The sequence below is a fragment of the Mixophyes fleayi genome, chromosome 1 (assembly GCF_038048845.1).
Source record: "Mixophyes fleayi isolate aMixFle1 chromosome 1, aMixFle1.hap1, whole genome shotgun sequence".
NCBI lineage: Eukaryota > Metazoa > Chordata > Amphibia > Anura > Limnodynastidae > Mixophyes > Mixophyes fleayi.
Genome location: NC_134402.1, coordinates 30,335,098 through 30,349,693, shown reverse-complemented (window position 1 = coordinate 30,349,693; position 14,596 = coordinate 30,335,098). Strand labels below are relative to the sequence as shown.

Below are 14,596 nucleotides of genomic sequence, written 5' to 3'. Positions count from 1 at the left end.
GTGAGTGAGTTCTCTGTACAGCGCTGCGGAATTAGTGGCGCTATATAAATAAATGGTGATGATGATGATGGTAGAGGATAACATAGTAGAGCAATTTAAACATGCTTGGGATAGACATAAGGATATTCTTATAAAGAATAAGGGATCAAATAGGGTTTAAGGTTACCATAGGTTAATAAAACAATGGGAAGACTAGATGGGCCAAGTGGTTCTTATCTGCCATCATATTCTATGTTTCTATGAAAATCTGTGTGGTAATGTTCTGCTTTTCTCAATTAGTTTCCACTTGTAATAACCTGGATGAATGAAATTCATTATATTGCAGGTTCCTAGAGAGGAACAGAATTTGCTTATCCTCCATATTCCTTAACTTTTTATTATAGCTTTTTTTTATATCTAGTATTTCATTGCAAATGGAAAATAAGTGGAAGAGCATGGTCAGGATATCACAATGAGATCTAATAGGTTTACAATCCTTTAATTGTAACATTTGTTTTATGTAATGAATTAATTACCACTTGTTTATCTTCTCTTTCTTTTTCCTTCCCCATCTTTTGCGCCAAAAAGAAATACTATGTAAAAATTTGGCGGGGAATTTCTACTCAAAACCTACGTGAACCCTATAAACCAGCCAACCTATTAGGTCAATGAATGGACGCGTGAGATCCCGCCCACCCACATTGACCGACAACGGCATACAGCCAATCGCATGACAGCTCTTCACCCCGCTCACCTATCAAAAACCAACTCTGAGAACGTTCCAAAAGCAGTCGACAGTGGGGGGTGTTTACAACGAACAAAAATTACAATTTATTTCAACCAAGCCTTGTCCGCCGCTTACTCCTGCACCATATGGTAAAGGATGAATTTTATACACGGATGATTACAGTCGGGTTCGGTTAGCGGTCGGTGACATAACAGTAGAGACGCTTGACTGGTTTAGTCCACCCCCACAAGTTTGCCTTGGTCTCTTCCGGTGGCGGGAGGCGGTTTAAGGCTGTGTTTCTGGCGCGCTTGGGTCAGTAGGCGGAGAGTCGCTGTGTGAGCAGGTTGTGGTGACAGAGCAGACATGTATAAACCACTGAGGAGCCGGATGGATGAGCGCAGGTAAATACAGTGTTATGTGCTGGCAGTGTGGACCTCTGCTCCGGGCCTGGCTAACCTGTGGCTCTCCGGGTGTGTTGGGACTACAACTACCAGCATGCTTTGTCATTGGATTGCTGGCAGGGCATGCTGGGCTTTGTAGTTTCACAGCACCTGGAGTGCCACAGACCGGCTAGGCCTGCTTTGCTCTTTCCTGACTATGTTACATTGCTTTCTATGGTTATCTATGTCTGTGGCTTCCTGCAGCCAGGCCCTGGGGGGCTGTGCCTGGTCCTGCCTCAGTAATAGCCGGTGTGACTGACATGGTAACACTGGGTCTAGCTCTGTATGGATAGTCTGCTGGCTTGGGTTCAGCTCTTTGTGCTAGCTGCTTTCTGTTCAGAGCTGGGTCATCCCTCCCCTGGGCCATGCTGCCCCCACAGCATGGTGGCTTAGTGGTTAGCACTTCTGCCTCTCAGCACTGGGGTTATGAGTTTGATTCCTGACCATGGCCTTGTCTGTGGAGTTTGTATGTTCTCCCTGTGTTTGTGTGGGTTTCCTCTGGGTGCTCTGGTTTTCTCCCAACACTCTAAAAACATACTAGTAGATTAATTAGCTGCTATCAAATTGACCCTAGTCTGTTTCTGTCTATGTTAAGGAATTTAGACTGTAAGCTCCTGCAGGGACTGATGTGAGTGAGTTCTCTGTACAGTGCTGTGGAATTGGTGGAGTTATATAAATAGATGAGGATAGAAGGCTGGCCAGCACCCCCTCTGTCTGAGGGTCACAGGATGTCAGCCCCCCAAAAAATGCCCACAAAGCAAGTTATATAGCATGGCCATGCTGTATAACTTTTTTCTGTTTGCATATTTTGACTACCTGGTCATCTAGATATAATGTGGTGTGTAATCTGCTCTAGGGTTTGAATATGCCAAGCTCTATTATTTATAACATTGATTATCATTTATTTATATAGCGCCACTAATTCCGCAGTGCTGTACAGAGAGCTCATTCACATCAGTCCCTGCCCCATTGGAGCTTACAGTCTAAATCCCATTTGTTCTAATTTGATATTTTACTGCTTTCCTTGGGGGGCTATTGGTTAATTTCCTTACAAATCACATGTCTGAGTTCCATGGGTGTGTATTTTCTTCTCGATTTGATAGAAATAAAAAATCTCATTTGCTTTTTATTTGTGTGTATACTGTGCAGAGGCCAAACATGTTTTTTAATTGAATATTTTTTTTTTACTTCAGATCTCAGCCACCATCTCGTTGGTCTCAGGGGCGAAAGCGACAATCAGATGGTAACTTTAGAGAACGTGATGAAGGCTCCGCCGTATTTGCGGATGCTATATTTGATGACGAAGAGTGTGTTAGAGAGTCTACCAGATGTCCTGGCGGGTAATATATTGCACCTTTGTTTACATGATTATCTGTTTTGTCAGATATACAGTGCTGTATAGCACAAGATCTGTAATGGGCTCTAGTTATGGTTATAAATATACCAAGCTCTAATTTTCCTTTAATATATGCTTTATGCTTCCTAATGTAATTGTTTTGTCTTTCCACTTTTTACTACAACATTTTCCTTAAGTGACTCTTGGTTTAACTTCCTTACATGTCACATATGTGGCCTTCAGGGGAAGTTTATTTTACTCTCTGGCTAAGGACAAAATTAAGTAGATTATTTTCTGTCTTAATTATTTTGTATGTATGCCACGCAGGGCAATCATGTTTAATTCTCCTTTTGTGTTTTCAGGTTACAGCCACCACCTCGTTGGTCTCAGGGCCGCAAGCAGCACTCAGATGATTATTATAATTTTAGACGACGTGAAGATGAAGAATCCACCATCTTCGATGATGAAAAGCATGTTGAAGAGTCTAATGGACGTCCTGACAGGTGTGTATTATGTTCTGTCTGGTTTTTGTTATGTTTTTTTGTTTTTTAAAAAAATTGGGATTACATGAGCTGCGTCAAGTTTAGAATGGAACTCTGCAAGATCAAAACCTTCAGGATCCTAATGTCATGTAGTATTCATGTGACTCTAAAGATTTCCTTGTGACAGTGGCAGTCCTCTTGTTTGCTGGATATATTGATCAGTACATAGAATAGTTTGCTAGCTTTGTCTGTCTGCTTCAGACTGGCACAGATGAGGGCAGATTACTCCATGTTGTGCTTGCTCTACCAGGCTGACATCTCGGCATTGCTTTCCTACCAGCTTCACCACCCCAGAAAGCCACAAACCTGTATCTAGATGTAAAGATTGGGGTACTGCAGTGGAAGAGGATGAATCTTTGAAAGAAGCTGTGCAGAAAGATATGACCCGGTATGTCAAAGCTCAATATATATATCTTATGCTGGTCGCTTCTGAATATTGGCTTTCGTTGCAGCTCATTGTTCTTATGTCTTGTGTGTATTTCCAAGCAGTGGGTAATGCCTTTATCTTGGTTTTTCTTAAAATACATGACTGAAGTTTTCTCGGGGTTATTTTTTTGTGATTAAGTGATGAAAGCCTTATCCTACAACAAATACATTCTTCAAGCTTTTCAGACTTAGGGGCATATTCAATTCTCCCGATTCCCCTCTGCAGTAAAACTACTACCATTATTACGGTAATAGTAAGCTGGATTTCAGCTTTCGGCCAGGGAGCTGCGAGCTGAAATCCAGCGAGAAAACTACTGTAATGTTTTTTACACGCACTATTACCTTAATAATGGTAATAGTGCGCGCCGCGAGATTTTCGGCGTTTTCGCCGATAATTGAATGTGCCCCTTAATGTTTAATTTCCTTTAGTGGATAGTTTGTAAAATTGCCTCTTGAGGACGTAATGTTTATATAGCACCAATCCATATTATGCAGCACTGTGCAGAAACTATTAAAATCTGTCCCTGCCCCCTTTGGAGCTTACAATCTAAATTCCAAACTGCACACACTAGGGTTTGTTTTGCCTTAAGCCAGTTAACCTACCAGTGTTTGGAATGTGAGGAACTCAAACAAACTGTATATAGGTAGGGCCCTGCTCGTGAAGTAGTAGCCCGTGATCCGCAATGCTTGCCACTGTGCTGTCCAATCAAACAAATATCAATGTTTTCATCTGAATGTTGTATATCAACAATTGGCCTCATTACCTTCACACCGTGCTATACATCAGTTAAGCCTTACGTTCTTACAAACCTTATTTTCTGTGTTTCAGGTACAAGAGAAAGCTTCTTATTAATGACTTTGGTACAAGGGAAAGAAGAGTGTCCTCTGGAAGGTAAGTCTGTCAAGTTTGCAGCCAATAAAAAAACAAATCTAAAACACCAGTTTGAAGCTTTTCAGCTTGTCTTTAACATAATCCGTAACTTGCTTGTTAAAATGCTGCTTTGGCAGTGCAGGGACGTAGCGTGCTCTGCAAGATTTAAGTTTCGTAGAATGTGACTTCTCATTATCTGGCTGTGTAAACTTTCTACTTTATTTGCCAGCTCCGACTCAAAGTGCTCTTCTCATGGAGAAATGGAAACCGACAAAGATACACTTGCCAGAAGACAAAAGCAGATAAACTATGGGAAAAACACAAATGCGTATGACCTGTACATAAAGGCAGTACCAAGGTGTGTCTTGAGTTTTATATTAACATTTTGTCTTCTGTTGACCTAGTGAAACATAAAGAACTATAGTTTGTTTATATTCCTGGGAAACTTACCTCACCAGCAATCACTCATAATCCAGATGCATGTTTTGGGCACATGTAGAATACCGATTACCCATTTCCCACATGGTGAGCTGTGCCAGTCCAATCGCTTTGTGTAGAATGACTAGACCTCAGCTTAGTTCTCCCACAGGTAGAAGACTGATTTAAAATCAAATGGTTTATTTAGACTGACACCATTGGGCACTTGGTCAAATTTACATGCTGGAACAGAGTTAATTCTTGTATGAACCTTGTTGGCACATTGAGCAGATGGATCACACTGTGCTCATTTAACTTGTAGGCTGACCTCATTAGGTTGAATTGATTGTTGCAGCACTACCCAATTTCCCAAAAAGCTAACAAAATAAGCCAGTGTTTAATGTTCTCTGTGTAAAATAGTAAGATCGCAATACCTTAAGCAGGGCAGTATTAGGACAGGTCCCCTGGCAACTGTTGAATGTTAGGGTTGAACAGCAGGCTTTAAGTAACGTTACTAATAGGTCTTATATAATTATTTGTTAGACAGTGGGGGGTACTGGCTAATAGAGTATCTACATATAAGGAACCAGATTTCATCCTGTTTAGTAAAGCTTACAGTGCTTAAGCATGAGCTCTTTAACTGTTAACAAGCTATTAAAATTAGAGAATGTATTATGTTCCTCAATATGGTACTTGTACTGTAATATCCTACACATTTCAGGGGTTAGTCCTGGAGTATTTGTGACTGGTAAGGTTGTAATAGATGTGTGTAAACACTTGGGTGTGTATCTGCCTCTCCCAGTGTCTGCACAGGTACATAGGGAGTCACAAAACAGAGGACACATTTTGAAAACTGGTGTGGGTCTATATACTGTAGTGTGGCCATAGATCTAATTATTAAACCCCCTCATGGAATTGGGATGACTGAGATTTCGCTCATTTCAGAAGTTGAAGCGAAAAATGTTGTAATAACGCATCTTTTTATTTTATTTTTCCCACACCCTTAACAGACATACGAGGCAGCAAGGTGTTCATCCTCGAACCCCCAATAAGTTTAGGAAATACAGCCGCAGGTCTTGGGACCAACAGATTAAGCTTTGGCGTATCGCGTTGCATACATGGGATCCAGTTACCGAGGAAGGTGATGATCTGCAGCCATTGTAAGTCATTTTCATTATGGTTTTGTGTATTAAACTTCTGTAGCTATACCAGTAAACTATACGACAGCATACTTGCTAATAGGTCCAATTATCACAACCACTAAACTTTAAAATAGACATGTACAAAAACTGTAGTGTTTTGTGGGTTAACCAGAATTGATTTGAGAAACTTATGGTAGTCTAAAAACATAAGGGAACTATCTTAATTTGTAATTGACAATGGGGGTTCGTTGTGTTGCAAAATTTGTGCTCAAACAGAAATGTCTACATTTACTGTACATTAAAGTAGAAGCCTTAGCCACAGCAAACATACCAAGTCCTTATGTAGTGTAAAATGTTTGCACGAACTAAAGTGCTTGTACAGATATGCACAATACTATCAAAGTAGAAAATACTGTCTTCAGTGTAAACTTCCATAAAAGGAGAAATGCATTGAAATAACCTTAGGGAAGAGTTGCTCAACTATTTTTTGCTATTGGGTCTGAGGTTTTTACCTAGATTTGCAGCTGGCCATGAACTTCGCTCTGTAGAAGGCAGGTTATGTTGGTTAGATTAGATGTTACACCTGTTACTTGTAGTAACTAAATAATCTCAATAAAAATACTTTATTCAAAACAAGTTCTACAAACTATATGCATGGGACAAATATTGCTATTAAGTTTTTGATGAGAAAAATGGCATTCTAGATGGACCTGTGGGTTTCTGCACTGCCATCAAATTCTGTGTATGAGCAAGTACAGTATAGTGGCCATGTATTTGGAACCCACCTGCCTGAGACTGCCCTCCCCTCCCCTGTCAAAGTCCAGTTTACAAAAAAACTGGGGTATACTGTTAAATTTAACATTGCAGCAGTGAAACCTTCTGCTTGCAAAGCTGTTAAATAGAGCAGAGGTAAATGAACACTAGAAATTGGTAAAAGCTAGGTATGAGTTTCTATATATGAATATGTATGAATTGCAGTAGTATATATGGTTTAGGTATGAATTGCACAGTACCCCATGCACAACACTTGATTAAAACACTTGCAGAATGAGCTGGTCCATACAAATTGATTGAGCATTAAGTAACTTGAAGCATTTAATTCAGATGAGAGGTTTACAATCTTTATCTTCCATTTTCAGTAATGAAGAAGACATGGTCTGCACAACTTCAGAAACCACACCTGAGGATCTCCTTGTAAGTAAAATATATATAGTTTACACTCTTTATTGTATTAAGGAAATGCACTACAGCATGCAAAATACATTATCTAACTCATGTTATAATTCCCATATAGGAGTAATTTTTTTAATCCTCCTAAAAGGAAGTATAGGTGTTGCCCATAGCAACCAGATGCAAGATATTATGTTCTAGAATCTGGTTGCTAAGGGCAACAACTGCTTTTCCCTTTCTTGGTTTTAAATATCTACCCCGTATTCAGAGGATATTAATATGTATCTGTGTAGTGGCAGTTTCTCTGGATTGATCTGTGTACATGTATTGGTATGTTTGAAGTGTTTTCATATTTATATAGCGCCAGCAGATTCCGTAGCGCTTTACAATTGGGAACAAACATTAACAAAACAATACTGGGTAATACATACAGACAGAGGTAAGAGAACCCTGCTCGTAAGCTTACAATCTATGGCACAATGGGAGTCTGAAACACAAGGGCATATGCTACATTATATTGCATATTGGACCAGCTAGAATACAAAGGTAAAAAGTATTGAGTGGGGTGTGTGATCAGTCACACAGCAATGTTTTTTGAGGGTTGTCTTGTGTAGAGGGTGGTAATAGGGTAACCTAGAGAAATTAAGATGCTGGTTGAAGAATATCATAAGCTCGTCTGAAGAGGTGGGTTTTCAGAGAACTCTTGAAGGTTTGAAGACTAGAGGAAAGTCTTATTGTGTGAAGGAGGGAATTCCACAAAGTGGGTGCAGCCCGTAAAAAGTCCTGTAATCGAGAATGGGAGGATGTGATGACAGTGGAAGAAAGACGTTAGATCTTGTGCAGAACGGAGGTGTCGAGTAGGGAGATATTTTGAGACAAGTGAGGAGATGTATGTTGGTGCAAATTTTTTGACGGCAGCCAATGTAGTGACAGTAACTCAGCAGAGGAAGAACGGTTTGCAAGGAAAATCTATCTAGCCGCTGCGTGCAAAATAGATTGTAGGGGTTGAAGTCTGATTTTGGGAAGACCACTAAGGAGGGTATTGCAATAGTCACTGCAGGAGATGAGTGCATGAATTAAGGTTTTTGCGGTGTCTTGTGAGATATGTGCGTATTCTGGAAATGTTCGTTAGATGTATGTAACATGATTTAGATATAGAGTTGTGGGTCAAGGATTACACCTAGGCAGTGAGCTTACGGGGTGAGATTTATGGTCATGTTATCAACACAAATGGAAATGTCAGGCAGGAAACTTCTGTTTTTGGGTGGGAATATTATTCAGTTTTTGAAAGATTGAGTTGGCGAGAAGACATCCAAGATGAAATGGCAGAAAGACTGTCAGTAACACGAGACAACACAGATGGTGAGAGATCAGAAAAGGATGGATAAATTTGTTTCATCCGCATAGATTATACTGAAATCCAAAGGAGCTTAGTTTTTCAAGAGAAACGGTGTAGATAAAGAATAGCTGAGGATCTAGGACTGAGCCTTGTGGTACTCCACTGATAAAGGAAGTGGAGCAGAGGTAGATCCTGAGAAATTAACACTGAAAGAGCAATTGGGTAGGATGAGAACCAGGATAGGACAATGTCTTGAAGACCTAGGGATTGTAGCGTCTGTATGAGGGGAGTGGTCAACAATGTCAAATGCAGCAGAGATCCAGGAGAATTAGGAGAGTAATTGCCTTCAATTTTTGCTGTGATCAAATCATTGACAACCTTGGTCAGTGCAGTCTCTCTGGAGTGTTGAGAGCGAAAGCCTGACTGAAGAGAATCCAGTGGGTTGTTTGCTGTTAGAAATTGTGTGAGGCGGGTGTAGGCTATTCTCTCGAAGCTTTGAGGTGCATGGTAGCTGAGATGGGACGGTAATTTGAGTTTGGGTCAGAATTTAGTTTTTTTTCAAATAGTACTACAAAGGATTGCTTGTTGAAGGAGATATTTCAAGTCTGATCTTATCTATTTTGTCCTTTGAAATAAGAAGCAAGATCCTGGGCACAGTACATAGTCGGAGGATTCAGAAGAGATTTAAATGTGTTTAAAAAGGCATTTGACGTTCTGCTATACGAGAGTTTTTGTAGAGTTCGTGTTACTTTATTGTACCACGGTTGGTAACAGTCTATGCGGAGTATGTAGAGTCGTTGGAGCCACTTGATCCAAGGCAGTTGTTGGGGCAGTACCCCATTTTCACCAAACCCTATCAGGGGAGGAGAATGTAGAAATTGGGGAGCGAAGGTTTTGAATTGAGGTGGAAAACTGTTGAAGATCAATAGTTGATATTCCTGCGGTTGTGAGGAGACTTGGGAGAGTTTGATACTGGGGAGGGTAAAGAACTGTGGGTGAGCAAGTAGCAAATAAGGTGGTGATCTAAGAGGGGGAAAGGAGTGTTAAGGAATTCAGAAACTGAGCATAGTCTAGAGAAAACAAGATCAAGGCAGTGGCCATCCTCATGACTAGCGGATTCGATCCCTGGGAAAGGTGAAGTGAGGCGGTTAGAGAGTAGTTTGGAAGCAGCATTTGAACGTGGATTAGCAATAGGGATGTTTAAGTCACCCATGATGGGGAGGTCAGAGGATAAAAAGTGAGGGAGCCATGCAGAGAAGTGTTCAAGAAATTGATGGTGTGGTCCAGGGGGGCGATAGATGACTGCAACACGCATAGAGAATGGGTTAAAAACAGCATGTACTTCAAAAGTTGTGAACGTCAGTGATGGGACATTTGGTGGAACTGAACGTGCACTGTGGGGAGAGAAGTCCAACTCAACCTCCCGGCCTGGGGGTGTGGGTGAAATGGAGACCACCTTGTGAAAGGGCTGCAGGTGAGGCAGTGTCTGATTGCGTGAGCCATGTTTCTGTTGTTGCTAGAAGGTTGAGGTTGTTTGAGAGGAAGAGGTTGTTTACGGAGGTAAGTTTGTTACAAACAGCGTGCATTCCAAAGGGCGCATTTAAAGGACTTTGGAAGAGAGGGGAAGCAGGTGATGCGTTTGAGGTTTGCTGGATTTCTGTAGCGTTCAGATGTGTGTGGGAGAAGTAAAGGGGTCCTGGATTACGGTAAGTGATGCATCACCAGCTAATAGAAGCAGGGAGGAAGAAAGATTAGAAGATGTGTCCTTTTAGTTTCTGGCGACAGGGTGAGGCTGTTAAAGTTATTGAATTTAAATAGGAAGAGTTCATGAGTGTTAAGTAGAGGTGACTGAAGTAATGAAGGGGGCCTTGTGGACAGAGGTGTTGCAGGATGGGTTATGGCTGATATAATATCTTACCTCTCTCCCCCGACCCCCCACGTCCACTCTCGTTCTCCTCCCCCCTGGGGGTCTCCCTGTCTTCCGCGCCCTCCTTCTTGGGCCCTGTTTGCGGATCCTCCCTCCCCTGCCCTCTCTAGCTGTGCATTGAGCTTACTGAGTTGCTGTGTTTACTGTACTGTGCTGTCTTCCATTGTATTGTAATTTGTTTGTCTCTGTACGGCCCTGCGGACGCATTGTGGCGCCTTATAAATAAAAATTAATATAGTCCTAAAGATATAAAAGGAGAGATTATTTGGCAAGCATCATTGGTATTTGAGTAAAAAATGAGGGAATTAAAAGAATTACCTAGTTACAATATCCTGTGTGATTGGAGTAGTGCAGAGTGAGGCTGCAGTAGATGTAGTTTATTCCAGAAAGTCTGGATAACATGGGCTAATGATGTGTGGAAGTGTTGAATGGAGAGTAATAAAGAACAGGTGGTGGGAGTAGCTGAGTTATTGCAGAGTCATGAGTGGTTCAAACCCAGTTTCATTTCTTCCTACTTGTGATGGCAGACAAAGCCCTGAGTAGAATTGAAAGTACAATGATAAGATAGGGGACTGAAATAGCTGTAGCATGGGGAGGGAGTGGCTGAGCAAGTAGTACAGCAAGCTGATTAAACAGAGGGGATTTTGCATGGGGAAAAAACTGACAGATAAAACAAACTTGAGCCGAGTAGAAAATAAGAGCAGAGTCCAAAACCATCTTGTGGTGTGAAGCTTGTAGTCAGGGAGAGATGGAAACATCAGGAGTAGAATATGGAGTGTCGGGTGAATACTAACTGTGTTGCTGTGCTAATTAGATAAAGTCCTCCTGTTTAACTCCGGTATAACTTCAAATTATGCTATTTAAATTTTATTACACTTGTAACTATATACACTAGCTATGCAGCCATTCTACAATTAATATATATATAGTTAACAAACACATGTGATCAGTGTTCTTCAATCAGGCCATCAATAAACTCCCAACAAACACTAGCAATAAAAGGTTTAAACAAACATTGAAAGGACAGGGCAGCACTGTGGCTAAGTGGTTGGCACTTCTGCTTCACAGCACTGGGGTCATGAGTTCGATTCCCAACCATGGGCTTATCTGTGTGGAGTTTGTATGTTCTCCCCGGGTTTGCGTGGGTTTCCTCCTACACTCCAAAAACATACTAGTAGGTTAATTGGCTGCTATCAAAATTGACCCTAGTCTGTGTGTGTGTGTTAGGGAATTTAGGGCCTGATTCATTAAGGATCTTAACTTGAGAAACTTCTTATTTCAGTCTCCTGGACAAAACCATGTTACATTGCATGGTTTTGTTTTGCATTGCATGGTTTAATTCTGTTTTGCACATAAGTTAAATACTGCCTGTTTTTTTTTTTTTTTTCATGTAGCACACAAATATCAACTTTACATTTCAGTATACAAATAAGCTATCAAGTATTTGTGTGCTACATGAAAAAAACAGGCAGTATTTAACTTATGTGCAAAACAGAATATTAATATCCTTAATGAATCATGCCCTTAGACTGTAAGCTCCAATGGGGCAGAGACTGATGTGAGTGAGTTCTCTGTACAGCGCTGTGGAATTAGTGGCGCCATATAAATAAATGGTGATGATGATGCAAGTGTCTGTGTGTTTAAGATTTTATTTGACACTACTTGTTCCGTGGAATAGAGTACAAGGTATTCAGATATTTTAGACAATACTTTTTGCTCCATAGAAAGGTAATTGTTTAGGTATAGTGGTTTGTTAAGAAGATACGTCAAGTAGAAATATAATATAATTCTTGCCACTAAATGAAAATTGCAAAACAAATGTAAATTCCCTCAATCATCATGGCATTATCTTTCTGTTCAGTTTACAGGCACTCCGACCAAGGTCAGAAAAGTGGAGATGGAGGGAGAGTTTGATCTGGACGCATGTTTAAATGATGTGGGCGGGGCCCAATGGCTGAATTGAGCGTTGGTTGATTTGCTTACACTCCCTCTGAAACTCACATGCAACTGTACATTATCTCTTTCTGTAAGCTCCCTGAGGGTGGACGTCTTACCTGCTCATATTCTGCAGCCTCACAGGACTCAAAGGCCAATTACAATTTATTCAAGATATTGGTGCTGGCAGCTATATCTTAAAGCACTTGATACTGGAACAGCTGAGTTGTGTCTGGCCATTGTCATTGAACGATCATGTTTGATTAGCTGAAGGACAACATTTGAGAAAAATCTTACTTGGAACAAGCTAGAGCCTAATCCTTCTATTACTTCTGGATTCTGGTTCTGCTTTATCATTAAACAAGTTTGTTTTTTTTGTCTCCAGGTAATCTTAACGCTTTGGATGTGTTTGTTGTGTTCTATTCTCAGTCTTCTAACATTCTGTTATCCTTGCAACGCTTTAAAGGACCTAAAGACCACTTCCTGCTCATCGTTGAATTTTTTTTTTTTTGTGTAAATAGTTTGGCTCTTTTTTTGTTTTTAAGAGATGCCCTTAATTTAAAACTATCAAACTTCTTTTCAGCTGCCCATTGGGTAACCCGTTCATACACCAGATCACCGGCAGTGACTGGATAATATCTGAAAGCAATTAAAATGTTTTGTTTTTAAACCCCAAAGACTGATGCTAAATTTGGCACGTTAAGTTTTTATTGCATGTTGAGCAGAAACTTGTACTAAATACCATTATTTGGTGACATTAAGCTTTATAAATCAGGACTCGTAGAAGTTTAAACAGTTAAAAAAAAAGAAATAAAAAAATGATATACTTGTAAGAACTGCTGATGATAACAAACAGCAGGTTTCTGCGAATGAGTAGCTGCTCAGATTAAATCATAAGATTGGAGGTGTAAGGGAAATATATAGCACTGTATGCACATAATGGCTTACATTTGCTTTGTCTGCAAATTGACAAACTTAAATTAATGCTGCCTTGCTCCAGAAAAAGTTGCTTCCTGCAGTCCCTCACTTGCCTTTGTGCATAAAACCCAATTTCTGTGACCAGTAATGTGGGATACGTGTGGCTAAATTTCTACTATGGCTGCTATCTTACCATATTAATACCTGAGTGCATCTATTGCTGATCCTGGTTACATAGTAGAACAGGGGTAGGCAACCTGCAGCTCCCCAGGTGTTGTGAAACTACAAGTCCCAGCATGCTTTGCCAGTAGATAACCAGCAGATAGGTGGCAAGGCATGCTGGGATTTGTAGTTTCACAAACACCTGGAGAGCCGCAGGTTGCCTACCCCTGTAGTAGAACAAGGTTTGGGTAACTATGCAATATTATATAAATGATTGCAGAATGTGGAGGCTTTCTAGTTACCTTTTCTGATGCACACATTACGCTTCTGTTTATGCAGTTCTGGTACCGTGCTCCACTTCCAGTAAAAGTGGTTGGGTTTCATGCACAGATGTGCTATATACTTTGCCTCATTGCAGTGTTTAAGTACAAGAGACAGGTCACTGCTTTACGAAGTAGACTTTAGTAGAAATGATTGGGCATTGGTGGAACGATTAGTATGTGTTATATTTGTAGAATCTAAAGTAGCTTAAAAGGCAGCTTAATTTGAGTAGGTAAGGCTCGCCGTACCCTTAAGGCCCAATCTACACAGCCTTTGTTTTACAAGTTGACGTACGTGGTCAAATCAGTCCGCTCCATGCTGTACCACCAATGCAACGCACGGTGACTGGGCTCCAACTGAAGTTCCAGGTCTGTCGGTGGGGTTGGATGATTTTCCCCACACTGGGGCTGATTCAGTTAGCTGCAAGTACCAGTAGGAACCTTGTGTGCTGTTACTGCATAAAACTGGGTAATAGTGTACCAAAAAGCTTGGCTTATTTTTGCTGGCCGCTCCTGTGGTGTAACCATAAACATCGGTGGAGATATCGTGCGAGGTTCCAACGAGACCTTTTGACTTATTGAATCCGCTGCACTATTTGATGCAGTGATTGTCCTACCACATTTACCACCTGTTATATTGTACGTATCATGCCTCCCATCACACAGACTTGACGTAGCCTATTTTTATTTTCAACCTGCCATTAAAACATTTTGGAGGGGAATTGTTGGAAGCAGTGGGGCTGCGTTGTCTGGTTGTGCACTTAACTGCCTGTTGTTGTGCAGAATCTTACTCCTGTGCCCCTCTGGGGTGTGAGGGGGAATGAGTGGAGATGCATCGCCCCAGAATGCCTTCGCACACAGTACCAGAGGCACTCATGGGACCATCGCTTTCAAACCTTCCCCCACATTAGGTCAGTGCTGTACAACAGCCTGGGATTATGCAAA

The 14,596-nt window shown here is 40.9% G+C and overlaps 1 protein-coding gene across 2 annotated transcripts; it reads left to right on the top strand.

Annotated features, from left to right (window-relative positions):
* The first annotated feature begins 1,006 nt into the window (after positions 1–1,006).
* On the top strand, positions 1,007–13,440 carry SLBP (stem-loop histone mRNA binding protein). Of its 2 annotated transcripts, none has more exons than XM_075194158.1 (9): positions 1,007–1,107; positions 2,340–2,486; positions 2,845–2,985; positions 3,305–3,412; positions 4,280–4,342; positions 4,551–4,679; positions 5,749–5,898; positions 7,020–7,074; positions 12,178–13,440. In XM_075194158.1, the coding sequence occupies exons 1-9, from the start codon at positions 1,070–1,072 to the stop codon at positions 12,277–12,279; spliced, it is 933 nt and encodes a 310-aa protein (XP_075050259.1). In that variant the 5' UTR covers positions 1,007–1,069; the 3' UTR covers positions 12,280–13,440. The 2 variants fall into 2 exon arrangements, with proteins under 2 accessions (XP_075050259.1, XP_075050258.1); XM_075194157.1 differs by having other exon boundaries at positions 3,275–3,412.
* The last annotated feature ends 1,156 nt before the right edge of the window (positions 13,441–14,596 follow it).